Below are 18186 nucleotides of genomic sequence, written 5' to 3' on the forward strand. Positions count from 1 at the left end.
TCAACAATAATCACGTTCTATGAAATATCTTAATACGGTACTGAGATTGGCGCTAAGGTATCCAATCAAAATACGAGATGCTATTAGTGCTCTTTAAATAAATCTTCCGCTAAATATTTAGTGCGTACAATCGTTGTTGTTAATGATTGAAATTTCCATTGTTTAATTGTTATCTAATTGTTAAATTAAAATTTGTTTTTTAAATATGGCAGAAATTCTTCGACGAGAAGTATATACGTCATTCGATTATTTACGTGATTTATACCATGTATATCTTTGAGGTTAAGTTTATTTGGTTTTTAATATTTAAATCCTCTTCCTTTTTTTTAGATACTGCATCAATTTAAGACATTACACAGAACGAGATTAAATACGTTTAAAGGAGATGAAAATGCATTGCAAGGTAATTTTATTCTTTTTATAAGAAATATGTATATAACATTTTGATAAATCAAATCTTTTTACTCTTAGAAACATTTTGTTTCGTTTTTTTTTAAACAATACAATATTAAGTCATTTGAAGAAATTTAATTGATACGTTAGTGCATATCGTTTAGTGATCAGGGCTAAAATAAATGAAGAGTACCGAAAATATAAGGATGTTACGAATCAAGATGCTATAAAAGAGGTAATATATATTAACATGTAAACAGTATACATTTTTCTTTTACTTTGCTATGATGAACAATTTTATTGCAGTTAAATAAATTTGCACAAGAAGTTGAGCATGAACTACGATTAAGCGTAATCCAAGCAACCGAGAAGGAACCTGGAGTATATAGTAAGATATGAACAGTACTATAAGCAAAATTCTTTAAAATTATTAATTATATTAACACTGCCATTAATGATAAAAATAAATTTGTGTATTAATAATTTTAGCACTTCGAATTACACCTAATGTATTATTAGACAATGCAACGTGTGGAGATATATCTAGTTCAAATAATAGTCAAAGTAAATTAGTTAACAAAAAATCAGTATGCGGAGAGAATATTGAGAAATCATAATTGACAAGTCATAATAGGATAATTTACTAAATTATAGATACAAATGCAATTGTATTAGAGTTATATCTTTGTATATAGTAAAGCAAGCTGTTTTAGCTTCATTCTAATAAAAATATTTTGTATTTTTACTTTATTCATTTACTAAAATACTTTAGGATAATTTTAATTATTTAATTTAAAATGTTTAAATAAAAAAATTATGCGGTGCATATATATTGCGTTGGTTATAAAATGGGAAAAAGATAAATTTTATCTTCTCTTTCAAAATCATTATTGTCAACAGTAACGAGTAAATTTTTATTTGCAATACGTTAATTACAATATGTTTTATCAGATGTTCCTGTAATTTAACGATCTTCATCTAATCACACAGCCTTTATCGAACTTTTAAATGTATTCTACATTTATTCACATAAATTTGAATTCTTGATCCAAGAATTTCCATGAGCGTATTTCACTTATGATTTTTACTAAACAGCACCCTCAACTCTCATCCTAAAATCATTAAACGATATTAGATTTGATGAAAATAATTCAAATAGATTTTAAAATGTAATAAATAGGTGTACATTCATGAAAGAAACAAGAGTTGTTTAATAATACAAAGAAAATATGTTAGATGTTATTATTAAATTAAAATATTAAAATCAATTTCACACATAACTTACCTGTTTAAAAAGAACTTTTATGAATTACAAGTTGAGTCGATTCAATGTAACAACTATACTCTCATGCAACATGCTTTAAAAAAATGTAGGCAAATTTTCTATGCTTTGGTACTTCAAAGAAAATATTATACAAATTATTATAATTTTCTTTGAGTGAACCTACAGAAAAAAAATCATCTTTTTTGAGTTTATACAAATCTAAACATTTCTTTTTTCTTTCTATATGAGAGACTAATTTGCCAAATCGATTAACTTCACAAAATCAAAAGTAGAGAAAATCGATAAAATAATACGTATTATTATTGAGCAACCATAAGCATTGTTCTCATTTAGTGGTGTTAAGTCTTATTATTAAGGAAATTTCTTTTAAATATAAAAAGTTAAATATTTATCAAGTGGTTTAATAATAAAATTGTAAAAAAATCGAAAGATTGAATTAATCGCTTTGGCCTGCGAATGGCTCACTCATAACTATCACGGATGTACTAACACATGTTCAGGATGATTACGAATTTGATCGATTAAATCAGCCGGTCTGATTTCTTCGTGGCATATACGTTGTACGGCAGTGAATAATGGGAATTTGTCTAGCATATTTTTAGCTTTTAACATTGCATTGACCTCATCAGCTGTAGCCGGACCTTGCAATTTTTGTCCAGAAAGAAGTTCCTCCTCCAAGTCTCTAATAGTCTGTTATTCATACAAAATAAATGTATAATAATCTTTTTTCTTTTTTAACGTTATTTCTATTTTGTACCTTTCCGGTTTTAACAAACTGTTCACATATACGACGATTTCTTCCACCATAACAAGTTGTAACCAAATCAGCTACACCACAGCTTTCGAAAAATGTTGACAGTTTCGCACCACCGAAGAAAGTATCAACAAATTTTATCATTTCCATAAGACCCAATCTGATAACGGCAGCTTTCGTGTTATCTCCTAATCCTAAGCCATCGACGAAGCCAGCAGCACATGCCACTATGTTCTAAAGTGATGATAATAGGGAAAAAATTAAAAATAGAATTGTCATAAAAGAAAGAAAGAATAAAATCTTTCTCACCTTCAGAGCTCCGCATACTTCAACAGCTTCCGTATCCTCGACGACCACTACACGAAAATTAGGTGTTTGTATGAGATCCCTCAATATTGGTGCCAAACGTTTATCCCTGCAGCCTAAATATAGTGTTTATATAAATTTTATATAAGAAAAAGAAAAATATAGTACAGTTTATATACATATAAGAATTTATATATATACGAAATATATAACAAAATTTTAATTATATATATTACGATCAATGTTAATAACCCAGGCATTGTATAGAATGGATTTTAAAGGACATTGTGAACAAATTTTTAAATATTCATAGTTTGTTTCCCTTACACGAGCTTAAAAAAATTTTTCTTTTCCCGTGGTTTAAACATAGCCAATTGAAGCATATACCAAAACTTTTTGGATATTTTTGAGATTGACCGGGCAATGTATGAAAAACATGTTAAAAATATACATTGTCCAATCTTAGTGGACATTCTATAGAATCCTATACATTGACCTAATATATACATAAAAGAGTATTTCAAAATATGTGGACATAATTTCAGGGATGATTTCCGTACGTCAAAATAATAAAAAAAATGTATATTATAATCATATACCTGATAGAATCCTGTTTCCGAATTATGACTATTTTTATTTTTCAGTAAGTAATTCATATAACTTTACTGACTACTTGCTTCAACTATTTATGAATAAGCTTCTTATCTCATGTATGACCTTCTTGTTTGTTATTTTTAATCAATTTAGTACATTCCTTTGAAGATAACAGTACATGTGGAAATTTTATATTTTTGTGATAATTTATATTGATAATGTGTATTACAAAAACAACTATAATTTGGAAAAAGGTCATATCGGGTATATGATAATATGAACTTTTCTTTTTTATTTTAGCGTACTGAAATCGCCTATGAAGTTATGCCCACATATTTTGAAACACTCTATATATTTGGAGACTTAAAATTAATAGTAGCCGCATAAAAGGTGAATTTTTTTAAATGGAAATATGTAAATATTTCGAAGATAACACATATCGAAAATAAAAAAAATTGGAAATACGAATCTTTTGATTTTAGGTGATCAATATTACAGTAGTATTTATTTCTAATTTTAAATAAGATGTCATCCAATTAATGTTATACTTGTTCCTTAAAAACAAACAATTTTTATTCCAAATTTTCTATTCACAATTGCGTTATTTTCGAAATATTTAGATGTCTCGATGACAAAAAATTCACTTAATTTATTGTATATAATATGGAATATATATATTAAAACAAATTCATTCAAATGAATCTTGTCGTTAATTAACAATATAAAAAAATAATTCATTACCAATGGTAGTTTCGCAGAATTTTTCCTCGGCAACTTCGTTTGCCAAATTAGCTCCCATCAATACGTGGCATTGGATCCTCAGATTCTTTTCGATGATTTTCGAAATTAGCTCGACATTCGTACCGTCTCCTTGATCAAAACCCTTGAAGGGAAATTTATGTAGACATTCATGTGATGTTATCTTATATCTCGTGATGTATCTTCTCTTATGATCTACCTTAATAAGCGACAAACCCACAGCAGTTGGTTTGATTTGTCCAAGTAACGTAACGCAAAGTGTCCGAATAAATTGATGTGGTAAAACGAAGACCAGTATGTCAGCATCTTTTGTAGCTTCAATGACGTCCGGAACTGCTACCTAAAAATGAAGAAAAATAATTCAAGAGTAGGGGAGACTGAGGGATGTAATTAACATACCCTTGAGGGACGGCGAGAGGGGTGCGGGCGGGTTGAATGTAATTAATTAAATATATCAAAATGTATATAATAAATATTAATACAAATTTAAAATATTTCATGAGAAAAATGATATTTGGAAAATATACATTAATATGGCGCAACTTTGTCGATACTGATATGATGCTTAAATAAATAAATAATATTTGCGTAAACAAATGTTTGTAGAAAACGTAATAGTTCTTGTATAATCGTATTTTAAAGTTTAACAATAAGTTACTGCTATCTCCTGTTCTTCCGTATCTGTTTCATTTTATTTTTTTTTTTTGATTGCTTTTTTTATCTATTAGATTTGATATTAGTTGGATTAGAGCTAAATTTGATATCTGTCTATATTTTATTTCTTTAATCAATGATTCTAATCATTTTTAAATTATTACTCACAATCAATTTTACTTTTTAACTTTTTTTTCTCGTCACTTATCACTCGTGTTAAATATTTAACGCAATATTAATATATACGTGAATGACATTAATGCAACAACATCTTGACATTGATCTATAAATTTATCCAAGGTTGTAATATGCAAACAGCGTATGTATACGTGTAGATGTACAGCTCGTCAAGCATCCTATTAAACTAAATAAAATTATTTAATCAGTACGATACTGCTTGCAAGCTCTTTTCTGTTACTTTATGGTGTGTATATGTTTATCATGAAAGATCGAAATTGAAAAATGTCAAGATTCACATGGTGAAATGTCAACACGTACCAAATACGTCAGTGAAAGACCGAATATTAGAATTTATCCTTATACATTTGAATATTTCGTACATATACCAAGCTATCATGTGAATCTTGACATTGTCTAATTTTAGTCTTTCACGGTAACAAATATATTACATCATTCGTAAATATATGTAATTATAGTTTTGATATAATTTTATATCAAACATATATAATTTTTAATGAATTAGAAAGATACAAAATATTATATATATATTATTACCGCAACCGCATCATATCTTATCCGTAAAATAATTCTTACGCTTACATTTCGATCGGTATATCAATCACCTAAGGATTTAATCCACCTAACTTTTCACGTAGAAAGATAGTATTGCATCATATCCGATATGGCTGATGACGATAAGAGAATTTAAATAGTGGTTTGGTTCTCTCATCGCACCAGTCTGCATTCGAGAGTCTTTCAGAGTACACACTTATCTTCGGTGATAAAATACAAAACTTTATTTCTTCGACATGAGGTTAAACTCCGTTATCCCAAATTTCAAAGCCGAGACCACTCAAGGTCCAATTGATTTTTACGAATGGCAAGGCAATTCGTAAGTAAATTTCTATACCTATAATACGTTTTTTTTTTTTTTATTTCAAAATGATAAATTAAATTATTTTATAACTACGATCTAAATATTTACATAATTTTATTTATATTTGTATGTTTTTATTTTGAATTATAAATATATATATATATATTTTTTTTTGTTTTATTAATATCAATCATAAAAATATTAATACTTTTTTAATAATTTGAATTAAATATTAAGAAATTAGTGTGCTAGATGTAAAATATTAATATCTAGAAGTAAACAAAAAAATTGTTCTACTTTATAAATCAAATTGTTATATTATAAATATATTATCAAAATCCCAAAGAAAGTTACGTGTACGTAATAGTTAAAGTATCAATTGAAAAATAAAAACATATTTAATAAAAATTCCAATCATTTTTAGATCATTTTATAATCGTTTAATATTGTCGATCTAAAAAGTATATAATACTATATATATAAGAAAATTGAATCGATTAGTAAAAAAATAAGAAAAAGAAGAAAAGAATGAAAGTTATATAATCGTATATAAGTTTGTTTTTTATCTAAACTTTTTGAAAATGAAAAAGAAAAAATAACGTATAAAAATTGATAACATAAGTATTAATGATGGGCCTCAAAACATATGTTATTTTATTTTATATCATATGGTCTGTATTAAGAGTGATATAGGATTTTATCTATTTGTGGATAAGTATTAAAAAAAATAAAATGATTAGCAATAAAATAAGCTATTCCTAGATCAAGTAGGGTTATCTAAAACACGGTATCAAGACATAATCGCATTGGGTATTACTGTTGCTAATTAACAAATAAAAAAGTTAACTCATTTGTACTCCTCGTCAATTGTCTTCATTCATAATGAAAAAGAAAAGGAAAAAAAAAGAAGAAAAGAAAAGAATAATTCATAAAGTTAAATAATATTTTCACAATAAAAAGATATAGATGATCGAACGAGCGAACATTGGCCGTGATCTTAAATAGAAAACTGTTACAAAATCGATGACTAAACTACCCTTGGCACTGATTTTAACGTGCCAAGTTAGATCTTTATCGAATTGTAATACTTTTCCATTGTATTCAATTATCAATTTATAATTCCTTATTTATATATATATATTCTCGAAAAGATTGAGAATCACAGACTGAGACAATTTTCATAATAACTGATACTATTATTATATAGTATATTATAGATATATATATGTTATCTTGTAAATAATACCTAGTAAATAACTATTATATATATAATATTGTACTATACTTTAAAAAATATACTTGTTTACCCAGTTATAAATATTATACTTTTGCTAGTATAATAAATATATTATCTAATACATTATATTATTTAATTATATTATATAATATTATAAATATAGCAATAAAAACTCTAATAATTAGAAAAAAATATAATCTAGTTATTATTAATAAAATATATAAAATATTTAAATATCTCTTCTAGATGGGTAGTTCTTTTTTCTCATCCTGCCGATTTTACACCAGTTTGTACGACCGAATTGGGTCGTATTGCTGTTCATCAACCACATTTTGAACGTCGTAATGCTAAACTTTTGGCTCATTCTGTAGACAAGCTTAAAGATCATGTTGACTGGGTGAACGTAAGTGCAATATATTCAATGAAATCAAATTCATATTCTATCTTAAATTTTTTAAGAACAGTTTTATTATTTTTTTCTTTGTTTTTTCTTTTTTTTTTAAACAAGGATATCAAATCTTATTGCCGCGATATTCCCGGAGCATTCCCGTATCCGATAATCGCCGATGCAGATAGAACTTTAGCGGTACAACTCGATATGATAGACGAGGACAGCAAAGATGATCCAGAAACTGCTCAAACTGTTCGTGCACTTTATATAATAAGTCCTGATCACCGATTACGTTTGTCGATGCATTATCCAACTTCTACCGGACGTAACGTCGAGTAAGTTTACAATTGAGTTTGTTATTATAAAATTGTTATAACAATAATTATTATATTTATCGTTTTATGATATTTTGACAATATTTTATCTTTCACTATTTGGGAAGAAAATTTACAATTTTAATGAAATAATTAGGATCACAATTCAAATTTAAATCTAAACCATACAATCAGTAAGATTCAATACTTAATTATTTCGAAAAAATTCGTTTCATATTAAATGGAGAAATAAATTGCTTACATTGTAATTCAATAAAAGTTCTAGAAAAAATATATATAGGGTGGGGTGAAAAGTTTTGAAGCCTAACACTACACTGTTGTAAAATTCAAACAAAATCGGTGCCCTCCCCCCCCCTCATCAACTTAACTCTCCCCTTGTGAGAACAATTTTCATAATCACTTACTCGATTATAAAGTAATTAAAAAAAATCTTTTTCTTAATTCTACTCCCTAATTTTTAATATTTTTTTATCCAGTGAAATATTACGCGTGATTGACTCTCTACAATTGGTCGATAAAAAACCAGAAGTTGCAACGCCAGCCAATTGGACTGTGAGTTTAATTTCCTTTTTCTTATTTATTTATTTATTTATTATGATGTTAGGTGAGAAACCAATTAAGGAAACTTTTGTTAATAAACAATTTCATTTTAGCCCGGTGAAAAAGTCATGATCCTTCCTACCGTAAAAGATGAAGATTTACCTAAACTCTTCCCGAAAGGAGTCGACAAGGTTTCCATGCCGTCAGGCAAAGTTTACGTTCGTACAACTACAGATTATTAAATATTACAATGATAATATAAATAATGATAATATACGTGCCATCCTTTCGTTCACAAATTTAAAATTAAGTGAATATAGATGATTCTCGCTTATTATTTACTTCCGTTGTTTTATGGAAATAATATTATCGTGTTAAAGTATAAATAAACTTTAATTATAAATTTATCATTATATATTTTATAAAATAAACAATTTGTTGTCTTCATAATTTACTTTACTACATATATTTTGCGAAACAAGTTTATTATCTTTTCTTTTAAAATACTTACCACATTCTCTGGAAGCTTATGTCCTGGCAGATACTTTATGTTTTCGTGTAACTCATTAATTATATTTGTCAACTTCTGATTATTTATTATTTCTTCATAAACGTACATGGGTACACGCTGGACAAACTTATTATTAAACTTGACGACATTTGCACCGATGATCTTTGCTATTGCCGAGCCCCTGAAAAATAATAAATTATATTAGTAAAATTTTTTTCTCATTTTATTTTTATTTTTTACTATTTATTCGCAGTCCTTTATTATTATATTATTATTATTATTATTATTATTAATATTTGATTTTTATATGAGATACTATGCAATGTGTATCATTTACATTATCGTATAGGTAAATTCAATAACACAGTAATACAGGTTAGTATTACCATATGCAAAAAAAAAATTATGCACTGGATTAAAATCAAGAATGGATAGATGTTGATGATAATCCTATCACGAACTTAAATGCATCGATTATATAATTATTTCCGTCGCTTGAATAATCTATGCATCTTTTAAAAACATTGTGTATAATAGAATACTAATTTTATTTAAATGTAGTATTTGCATCATGAATAGATAATGAAAAAAAGGCGTCGAGTGCAGTGTAGAAATTAACGAAACACGTTGAAGAGTGACAAACAAATAAGTAGATATAATAGAATTGTGAAATATTAACATAAGAAACAGGCAGAGTAAAAAATTAAAATACAAACTACAATGAATCGATAATTTTAAAATTCTTAAAGAAAATGAGATTGAGTCGACAATAAAATAATAATGGATGGAGATAAATACCTAGAATTAAGGAAATGATATTAACAACGATGCTAATTAGAGGAGATAATTCATTGGTTGAGAACAAAATGACTATTACCAAAGAAGAAAAGCTTACTCTTGCAAAAGTGGAAAATAAAAATATAGGATAATGTAAAAAAAAAGGAAATAAAGAAATATATGACATTAAGGAAAAACGATTTTTAAGGCCAAATTTCACAAGGTCTGTAATTGTACTCGTAAACAAATTTTATCTTTCTCTCTCTTTTTATTTTGTACAAAAGGAGATCACGACAGGTAAGTACGTATTATTAATGGAAATTCTGTTCCACTTTCGAATACTTTGAGGAACGACAATTCAGTGCCAAGAGATGTACGCAATGTCCGTCTTGACGTTAGTATATATACGTAAGTATATATAAATACTTATATATGTATATGTGTAGTATGTCCATCAAAAAACAAGTGGTACGTGATATGTCCGTGCGTTGAAACGATACGTCGTATCATTCAATGTGTCCTTCGGCAGTTAAACTTTATCTAGATCAGTGATTCTCAATCATTTACACTTCCCATAGAGTATGAGAATTTTTATAGGAGAGATGTCTTAATAGTATATAATTATAAACCTTTTTTTTTACCAATCATTTTGAATGACGGCCCATAATTTTGTTTAACCAGTTAACTGTAATTGACGAGTATACTCGTCATGAAGAAATGATAATATTTTATATTATTTCTTCATTTTTGAGACCTAATTTAGTTATATACTTTTCAAAAAAGTCACCATAGCTAGCTGGTTAAATATCAAAAATATTTATTCCCGCGTGACGAATGAGTTCATACCAGGCATATGATTATATTACATTTTTTTCTTATTTTAGCGTATTAAAACCACTCCCCCACCCCTCAACTCCGAAGTTATACCCAAATATTTGGAAACATCTGTTATACATGGTAAATTGTATATTTAATTTATTTACGTTCTTACAAGGTAGTTTTAAATTTGTAACCGTTTACCCAAAAGTGAGAACCTTTAATCTAGATAAACTATATTTTCTCGTTGAAACATTATTACAATATTATTTCTAAATAATGATAAAAATCTAATCAAACAAATTCGAATAGTATAATCTCATTTTTGTGTTATAACTAAAGAAAGAAAATATTACAGGGAATAAGAAAAAGGATAAAAAGATTCGAAAGGAAAGAAAGTTAGGGTCATCACAGTCGTTGCCATAATAGCCAATTTGCTTTAACGTACCAATTGCCACTTCCTACGACGCACACACTCAATTTCTCCGACATGGTCTCTAACAAATGATTAAATAACTCTTTTTTTCAAAATTTGTTTTCTCTTCTTGCTCTCTCGTAAATTACAAAGAAAAAAAGAAAAAAGTAATATATCAATAACCAGTAGCCCCGTTATTTTTGTCTTTTGTCATAATCGAGATGGGAAAAAATGTAGAAAAATTAGCAACCGATAACGCGAAAATGGATGGCTAACCAACTGACTGATCGATCGGTTGACTAATTGATTGACCGATTGACTTCGTGCGAACTCGTCTCGATCTTTTGTTGACCTTAACGATGATGGCCAATTATTTTCTTTCTAATTCTAACGCGCATGCTTAGAATCATAGCCAAGTACGATCGAAATCGAATAACTCAATGTAGGGAGTAATAAAATTAGATCTACCTGCCTTGATAATAGATCTCGATGACATGTAAAAATTCGAAGAAGGATAGTCCTACCAATATCTTTGACTTCATCGATTACTATACGATCTCCTCGAGCTATCATCGATTACACAATTTTATTTTATTTTGTTTATCAATATTCAAGGTTATTATAAGTAACGTAACTAATCATTTTTCCTTTTTAATAAACACATGTTCATATATTTATTTTTTTTTTAATTCTTATTTCATATATTAATAATTTTTTCTTACACTCGTATAAAAAAAAGTTAGATTATAAAATATTTATTTTTAGTAAGTGATTTTTTAAAGCGTTCACTAATAATTATAATTTCAATTTCCTCTTTCCTTTTTTGTAATTTTGTTTTTTAATTGTGTTTTTTCTTATATATATTTTGTCTTTTATACCATATTACCTCTAATAATCACAAATTACAATAGGTTTATGAATTATTATAGAATTAGGATGAAAACATCGGCCCGTATTTATTATTATTATTATTATTATTATTTCTTATAAAAATTCTTACACATATATATATATATATAATACTTTTACAAAATTTTATTATATAGATAGAAAAAGAGCAATATAAAAAAAAGGTATAAAACTAAAAAAAAAATTGATTATAAATTTCAATGATGTCGATCATTGAAAATAAAATTTAAAATAGTCAAACGTAACGCGTTCTTCTTTTTTTATTTTTCGTTTACTTAAAAGTACTTCAATTTTTTATTTTATATTTTTGTTAAAAAGTAAAAAATTAAAAAATCTTCCAATTCCTTATTTCCAGTACGTTCGTTAGAGATGACTCCTTGGCGACTTTAATTGTCCCATCTTAGCGTAGACACCACAATCATCATCGTCATTACCGTTCCTATATATCAATAGTGAATATAAATAAATGAGAAATTTCTACAGCTATCGGTAAAAAATTATCAAGAAAAATGCTGTAAGAAATACCATTAATAGTTAGTCCTTTTTATTTATCGTGTGTATAAATATATTAATACGGGTCAGAATTTGGACACATCTAATAAAATGAATTTATTATTTTTTGTTTTATTACTTTTACTTTGTTCGAGTTAAAAACAATTTTAAATAAATAAATAAAAAAAATAACACTCACATTAAAATAGCAATCAAAATGATTTGAAAAATTATTATTTATTATATTACCAGATGCGCGCCATAATATTATATAAACTCCTCTTACAATTAATCATTTTCTTTTTTTCCTTTTTTTTTTACTTTCAATGGCAGCGAAAATAATTTCAATATTCAACTTAATTGAGACACATTATATATATATTAACAGATATACTAACAGTGGATGATATATATACTAACTAACATCCAGGTCTATTGGGACATATTAAACGGGAACAATATGAGATTTATATTTTATTAGTGAACGATCTTTTCTCTATGTGAACAAAGTTAGCAAAATATAGGAAGAAAAAAAAACTCAACACAGTTTCAAACTACACAATGTGTTTTTTTGTTGTTGTTTTGTTATTTTTTTTTAATGTATTAACAATTAACATTCGTATATGTTCTCTTTTTAGGTACAATTATACTGTTATAACTTTTTTTTTTATAACATGTTAATATCTATACAATAAAATTTTTTCTTGACATTATGATATGGTAACTAGCCAGAAAACTGACACGAATTAATGTACATATCCTTTTTGTCTTCGTCCAATTTAGTTTTATGTATGTATAACACAGTTGAAATAAATATCTCAATAAAATATATATATAGTAATTATATAACTCTGCTCATACTTTTTCGTATACTTTTAACTATTTTGTAACATTATATCCTATGAAATCTTTACAATATACAAAGAAGAAATGAGAGAGAAATGTATTTTTCAATGACGTAATAATTTTTTAATGGGATCGATAAACAAATTATATTTATCTATTGTAATTAAACAAGGATTGTATAAATTTGGATATTTTAATTTGATTATTAAATGGTAAATAATTATTAAAAAAAAAAGTATATATATATTTTATTTTAAAAATTATTACTATTTATAATCTTGTTGTGTCTATACATAAAATGTGCGTTTAATATTTTAATAATTTAAGGATTTTATCGTAGATTAGTAAAAGAGCAGATAAAAGATCCACAAAATTATTTGAATAACAATTGAAAATATTCAATAAATTTCTAATAAGAATGTATAAAACTTAACAACAAAATGAAATTAACAAATTTTTTTTTATAAGTAATTAATTTCTAAAAATCATATTATTATAACAAAAAAATCAAACACGTATAGATTTTTAATTTCATGTTTTTGTTACTAAAGGTTCGTTAAATAAGAAACCGTTATTTTGAGAAGTTCTGTCGTTTACGAAACAAAGAAAAAATAATGAAAGGCCTGCTTTCTTTATTTGGTAAGTTGAACGTGTGCTTATAATTATATGCATATATATATATGCATATATATATACATGTATGTACATATTTGTGCAAATTAATTTATACGTACTATATATATATTTATTATTTGTATATGTTACAAATAACTTGGCCAAAATGTTCTTATTATCAATAGATCTTCTCTCATTTACGTTCCACCAGTAAGTTAAGTGTAATAAAGTCAGAGAATAGATTACAGAAAACTAAAATAATTATCACGTTAGAGACGGATTAAGTGTACATAGCATTTAATTTAATGAAATGTTGTTATTAACGATTTTTACTATAAGTATAAATACATATATGCTAGTAATTTCATAAAAGCACAAATATTAAGAAAATTATTAACTATTACATTTCTATATTGTTTAAATTTTATTATTACTTTTGATAGAAATAAAAATCAACATACTAAATAAAATTAATGCAAGAGTTAACGTTGCATGCCCAAGTCTAAACTTATTGAACGACTATCATTGTATTTTAATCTAATCCATCTCTAACTTTAATTGTGACTATTAAACGCTTACATGTGTTCCGGATGATTGCGTATACAATCGATCAGATCAGCAGCTTTTAACTGCCCAATGCAAATACGATGGACTGCCGTGAAGAGAGGAAATTTATTTTCCATATTTTTAGATTTTAACATATAATTTACTTCTTCCGCTGTAAATGGTCCTTGCAATTTTTGTCCATTAAGCATTTCCTTCTCTAATTCCTCAATAGTCTGAAATAAATATATATATAATTTGCTTTTTAGCAATTTATTGAATTTCGTAAATCTAATATAAGTTTAGTAATAATTATAATGTCACTAACCTTTCCAGTTTTTACAAAAGCTTCTGATACTTTACGATTTCTTCCACCGTAACATGTTGTAATAAGATCAGCTACGCCACAGCTTTCAAGGAATGTCGACAATTTTCCACCAGGATAAAAGACATCCACAAATTTAATCATTTCCTTTAATCCTAAGCGAATAACAGCGGCTTTTGTATTATCACCTAAACCTAATCCATCGACAAAACCAGCACCGCATGCCACAATATTCTATAAATATATCGAAATGATAATAATAAGTAATATAAACAATAACTTGTTAAGAACAAAATGTATATATTTAAAATAGAATTTAAATATGAAACGAAACATATTTTATAAATTACCTTCAATGCTCCACAGCATTCGACTGAATCAACATCTTCTACTACATTAACTCTAAAATACGACACTTGAATCAAATCTCGAAGAATTGGAGCCATTTCTTTATCCTTGCATCCTATAAATTCATAATATAAATATTTTTAATTTTACTTTCTAGCTAGTATTAAATATTAATTTGAAATACAAGTAGTAATTTGTAATTATATGTATAGTTACATACTTTACTTTAGATGTAAGTCACATCGCTATTTACCTATGGTGGTTTCGCAAAACATTTCTTCTGCTACCTCAGAAGCTAAGTTTGCTCCCATTAATACGGACACAGGAATGTGTAATTCTCTAGAAATAATATGTGAGATCAATTCTATCCCGCCACCTTCTTTTTTGTCAAAACCCTGTACAAAATAATTTGGAATATAATTTAGTCTAATACACATATATGTTATTACAACATATATTTATCATAACATACTTTTACAAGGGAGAGACCAATGGCTGTAGGTTTAATATTTCCAAGAAGTGTGCTACATATTCTTGGAATAAATTGATGTGGCACCACAAAAATAAGAATATCAGCATCCTTTGCAGCCTCCACAACATCAGGAACTGCAATCTAACATTTGATATATATGAAATATATATATATATAAATTATTATCCTACAATATCCTATAATAAGTATTAATATCTTTTTTAAATTATAAACTTTAAATTTATTATCAATGGTTTGGAGAAAATATAACCTTGATTGTAATCTTGATGATATTATTTATAGTTGTAATATAATAATAAAGAATAATATTAAAAAAAAAAAAGAAAGAAAATAAAACAACTTAATCGTTTATCATCATAAAATTATAAACATAATCCGAATAATAAATATAAAAAGAGAATGATCTACTGTCGATAAAATACATCATTTTTTAAAGATAGTCATCATTTTTTTAGTTTTATCGATAAAACAGTTTTCATATTTCAACTGTAAATAAAACATGTTTTATGTAATTTTAAAAATGATTTATTATAAAATTTCAATTCAAATTTTATAATTTAAACCTGATAATATTATTAATACTTTGTTCATATTTTTACGAATGTATTATACCGTTATCAAAGAAATAAATTAATCTTCTTGGAATTTGATTTGTTTTGCGCGCTCATGTTGAGGATCAAGGTTCGAAGTTCGAAAATTGTTTGTCTATAAAATAAGGAAGCTATTAAAAAAAAAAATAAAAAAAAGAAGTACAGAAAGGGAAGATGCGCGTATAAATAATACATAAATATTTTTTCTTCGTGTTATTTCATTTATAACAAAAGAAAACGAAATCCGTTATTTATAGAGTTACAATTTACTCGTGTGAAAGTTTTTTTTATTGTTCATTTTAAGATACTTTAGGAAAAACGAGGATTTAAATAGAAAAAATAATAATTATTATTACACAGAAATACTTACCACATTTTCCGGAATTCGATGGCCAGGTAGGTATTTAACATTCTCGTGTGTTTCATTGATTATCTCAGTCAGTTTCTTTCCATTTATTAATTCCTCGTAGACGTACATAGTAACGCGGTTTTCAAATTTATCTTGCATTTTGGCATTGGCGCCAACTATCTTAGCAATGGCCGATCCCCTGTAAGAAAAAAAAAACAATCAATTTCTGCTTTACGAATTGTAACAATATTATTTCTCGCGAATATATAAATTTTATAAATGAAAAAAAAAGAAAAATAAAACCTTGCGAATTTTTATTATTACATCTTATTGTTAGATAATATCTTATATTTGTTTTATGATATTTCATAACACTAATCCTACTAATTTTAGATAGCTGGCATGTTTGTATAGACATAAGATAAATAATTTTACTAAATTTCAAGTATTCCACTTCAGTTTCTCTTATCCGTTATATAGTATCGATTATTGATAAGTTTATAACGTAATCTTTACAGGAACGAGCTATCTGTTCATATTTAGTCAGTTACCATCAACCAATATCCACCTTCATTTTTTCCAAACAATACGAAAAATATATTTTTCCTACGTGTGCATATACAAATAAAAGATTACATAATAATAAAGAATTTAAATTAAATTCTTCTTTAATGCATTATAGAAATATATTTATGTAAATATATGCTAAAGAAGAGTAACCCAAAAATTTCAATATTTCGTAAAATGATATTAGATTGAAAATAAAAATACAAGTGTTATCTAAGCGCGTTATTTATTTGTTTCATTTTATTTTTTTTTCCTTGGAAAACAACAGATGTGGCAATTGAATCTGACTATGTAAGAATATGTATGAGACATTAACAAGTTTCTAGTCACGATAATATATTCAGGGACAAAATTTATCATAGCCTGCTACAATTTTATATTTATACAATATCATTAATATAATAATAATAATAATAATAATAATAATAATACTATTATCATTGATATTAAAAATAAAATATTATTGAAAAACTATTTAGATATATGATTGTATAAACTAGTTCATTACAATTATTTTATTTTTTTTTAAATATCATATCATAGAAAAAAAGAGAAAGAGAACAAAATAACTATAGTTTGTTCCCACATCAATTTTAGCCGCTCAAATTCGAAGGTTAACACGACGACACGCTCGTTAAAAATGATAAAGGATATTCTTAAACGCTTGACAACGAATCTACTTATTCTATTTGCTTGGATACTATTCAAGAAATTAGAAGCTAAATTGAATCTTATTGAAAAGTCGAAGTAACCTTCGACCATCAACAACACATGCGAATCGATGAATCGTTCTTTTTTATCTCTTTCTATCTGCTTCTATCGCCATCCTTTTTTTTCTCGTTCGATAAAACTTAAAATATATATATATACATCTATTTCTCTCTTTTTCTATTTCTTTTTTAAAAAAGACATATTTACCAATTTCCAGAACCAATGATGCAGATGCGTTTCTTCTCCATTTTGTATATTGTAACTTGAAATTAACAAGATACTAATGAATAAAGTAAATTCTATACAATAACAACACAACAACAACAACCAACAATAACAACAATTAACAACGATGATTAGACACGAGATTAAAATTAAAAAAAAAGTAAATTATTTTTTTCTTTGTTGTTTTTTTTTTGTAGAGAAAAAATAGTCAATGGACAATAGACCCGTGACGTTAGAAAGCTCCGCTGATTCTGTACAAGAACGCGAAATCGCACTATGTATATTTCTACCCGCCAGATAACGTCAATTGCGCATGCGCTTATCTCCATAGAGATGGATTTTTCTTTTT

At 26.4% G+C, this 18186-nt stretch overlaps 4 protein-coding genes and 1 long non-coding RNA gene across 7 annotated transcripts; 3 read left to right on the forward strand and 2 right to left on the reverse strand.

Annotated features, from left to right (window-relative positions):
- Positions 1-66: 66 nt before the first annotated feature.
- LOC122525382 (complex III assembly factor LYRM7) lies at positions 67-1448 on the forward strand. 2 transcript variants are annotated; one of them, XM_043648179.1, is made up of 5 exons: positions 67-268; positions 331-403; positions 558-628; positions 700-781; positions 883-1448. In XM_043648179.1, exons 1-5 carry the CDS (start codon positions 206-208, stop codon positions 1008-1010), a joined length of 417 nt encoding a protein of 138 aa, XP_043504114.1. In that variant the 5' UTR covers positions 67-205; the 3' UTR covers positions 1011-1448. The 2 variants fall into 2 exon arrangements, with proteins under 2 accessions (XP_043504114.1, XP_043504202.1); XM_043648267.1 differs by having other exon boundaries at positions 68-229.
- Positions 1281-10981, reverse strand: LOC122525239 (glycerol-3-phosphate dehydrogenase [NAD(+)], cytoplasmic-like). Its single transcript, XM_043647940.1, has 8 exons — positions 10858-10981; positions 8817-8997; positions 4291-4431; positions 4074-4215; positions 2742-2854; positions 2436-2666; positions 2169-2368; positions 1281-1505 (listed from the first exon to the last, which is right to left on the reverse strand). The coding sequence occupies exons 1-8, from the start codon at positions 10899-10901 to the stop codon at positions 1481-1483; spliced, it is 1077 nt and encodes a 358-aa protein (XP_043503875.1). The 5' UTR covers positions 10902-10981; the 3' UTR covers positions 1281-1480.
- LOC122525305 (peroxiredoxin-6-like) lies at positions 5646-8895 on the forward strand. Its single transcript, XM_043648059.1, has 5 exons — positions 5646-5817; positions 7286-7442; positions 7548-7765; positions 8242-8317; positions 8419-8895. Exons 1-5 carry the CDS (start codon positions 5735-5737, stop codon positions 8545-8547), a joined length of 663 nt encoding a protein of 220 aa, XP_043503994.1. The 5' UTR covers positions 5646-5734; the 3' UTR covers positions 8548-8895.
- On the forward strand, positions 10429-10940 carry LOC122525554. Its single transcript, XR_006305822.1, has 2 exons — positions 10429-10550; positions 10768-10940. It is a non-coding gene; the product is annotated as an uncharacterized LOC122525554 (long non-coding RNA).
- A 1100-nt stretch (positions 10982-12081) lies between the features above and the next one.
- On the reverse strand, positions 12082-18158 carry LOC122525099 (glycerol-3-phosphate dehydrogenase [NAD(+)], cytoplasmic-like). Of its 2 annotated transcripts, XM_043647767.1 has the most exons (8): positions 17820-18158; positions 16356-16533; positions 15375-15515; positions 15156-15297; positions 14905-15017; positions 14558-14788; positions 14266-14465; positions 12082-12172 (listed from the first exon to the last, which is right to left on the reverse strand). In XM_043647767.1, exons 1-8 carry the CDS (start codon positions 17858-17860, stop codon positions 12097-12099), a joined length of 1122 nt encoding a protein of 373 aa, XP_043503702.1. In that variant the 5' UTR covers positions 17861-18158; the 3' UTR covers positions 12082-12096. The 2 variants fall into 2 exon arrangements, with proteins under 2 accessions (XP_043503702.1, XP_043503787.1); XM_043647852.1 differs by lacking the exon at positions 12082-12172 and having other exon boundaries at positions 13646-14465; positions 17820-18156.
- Between the last annotated feature and the right edge of the window lie 28 nt (positions 18159-18186).

This window comes from Polistes fuscatus, unplaced genomic scaffold (assembly GCF_010416935.1).
Source record: "Polistes fuscatus isolate 324 unplaced genomic scaffold, CU_Pfus_HIC Scaffold1, whole genome shotgun sequence".
NCBI classification, from domain to species: Eukaryota; Metazoa; Arthropoda; class Insecta; order Hymenoptera; family Vespidae; genus Polistes; species Polistes fuscatus.

Bases quoted from the DNA above. Each gene is read 5' to 3' on its own strand.
- LOC122525305 (XM_043648059.1), top strand. From the start codon at position 5,735: ATGAGGTTAAACTCCGTTATCCCAAATTTCAAAGCCGAGACCACTCAA. The intron at 7,443-7,547 runs GTAAGTGCAATA...TTTTTAAACAAG, and splicing joins ATCATGTTGACTGGGTGAAC to GATATCAAATCTTATTGCCG. The intron at 8,318-8,418 runs GTGAGTTTAATT...ATTTCATTTTAG, and splicing joins CAACGCCAGCCAATTGGACT to CCCGGTGAAAAAGTCATGAT.
- LOC122525382 (XM_043648179.1), top strand. From the start codon at position 206: ATGGCAGAAATTCTTCGACGAGAAGTATATACGTCATTCGATTATTTA. The intron at 269-330 runs GTATATCTTTGA...CCTTTTTTTTAG, and splicing joins ATTTACGTGATTTATACCAT to ATACTGCATCAATTTAAGAC. The intron at 404-557 runs GTAATTTTATTC...CATATCGTTTAG, and splicing joins AGATGAAAATGCATTGCAAG to TGATCAGGGCTAAAATAAAT.
- LOC122525099 (XM_043647767.1), bottom strand. From the start codon at position 17,860: ATGGAGAAGAAACGCATCTGCATCATTGGTTCTGGAAATTG. The intron at 14,789-14,904 runs GTAATTTATAAA...ATATATTTATAG, and splicing joins AATGCTGTGGAGCATTGAAG to AATATTGTGGCATGCGGTGC. The intron at 14,466-14,557 runs GTTAGTGACATT...TATTTATTTCAG, and splicing joins CTTTTGTAAAAACTGGAAAG to ACTATTGAGGAATTAGAGAA.
- LOC122525239 (XM_043647940.1), bottom strand. From the start codon at position 10,901: ATGTCGGAGAAATTGAGTGTGTGCGTCGTAGGAAGTGGCAATTG. The intron at 4,216-4,290 runs GTAGATCATAAG...TTTCCCTTCAAG, and splicing joins TGGGTTTGTCGCTTATTAAG to GGTTTTGATCAAGGAGACGG. The intron at 1,506-2,168 runs GTTAGTACATCC...TAATGATTTTAG, and splicing joins CGTAATCATCCTGAACATGT to GATGAGAGTTGAGGGTGCTG.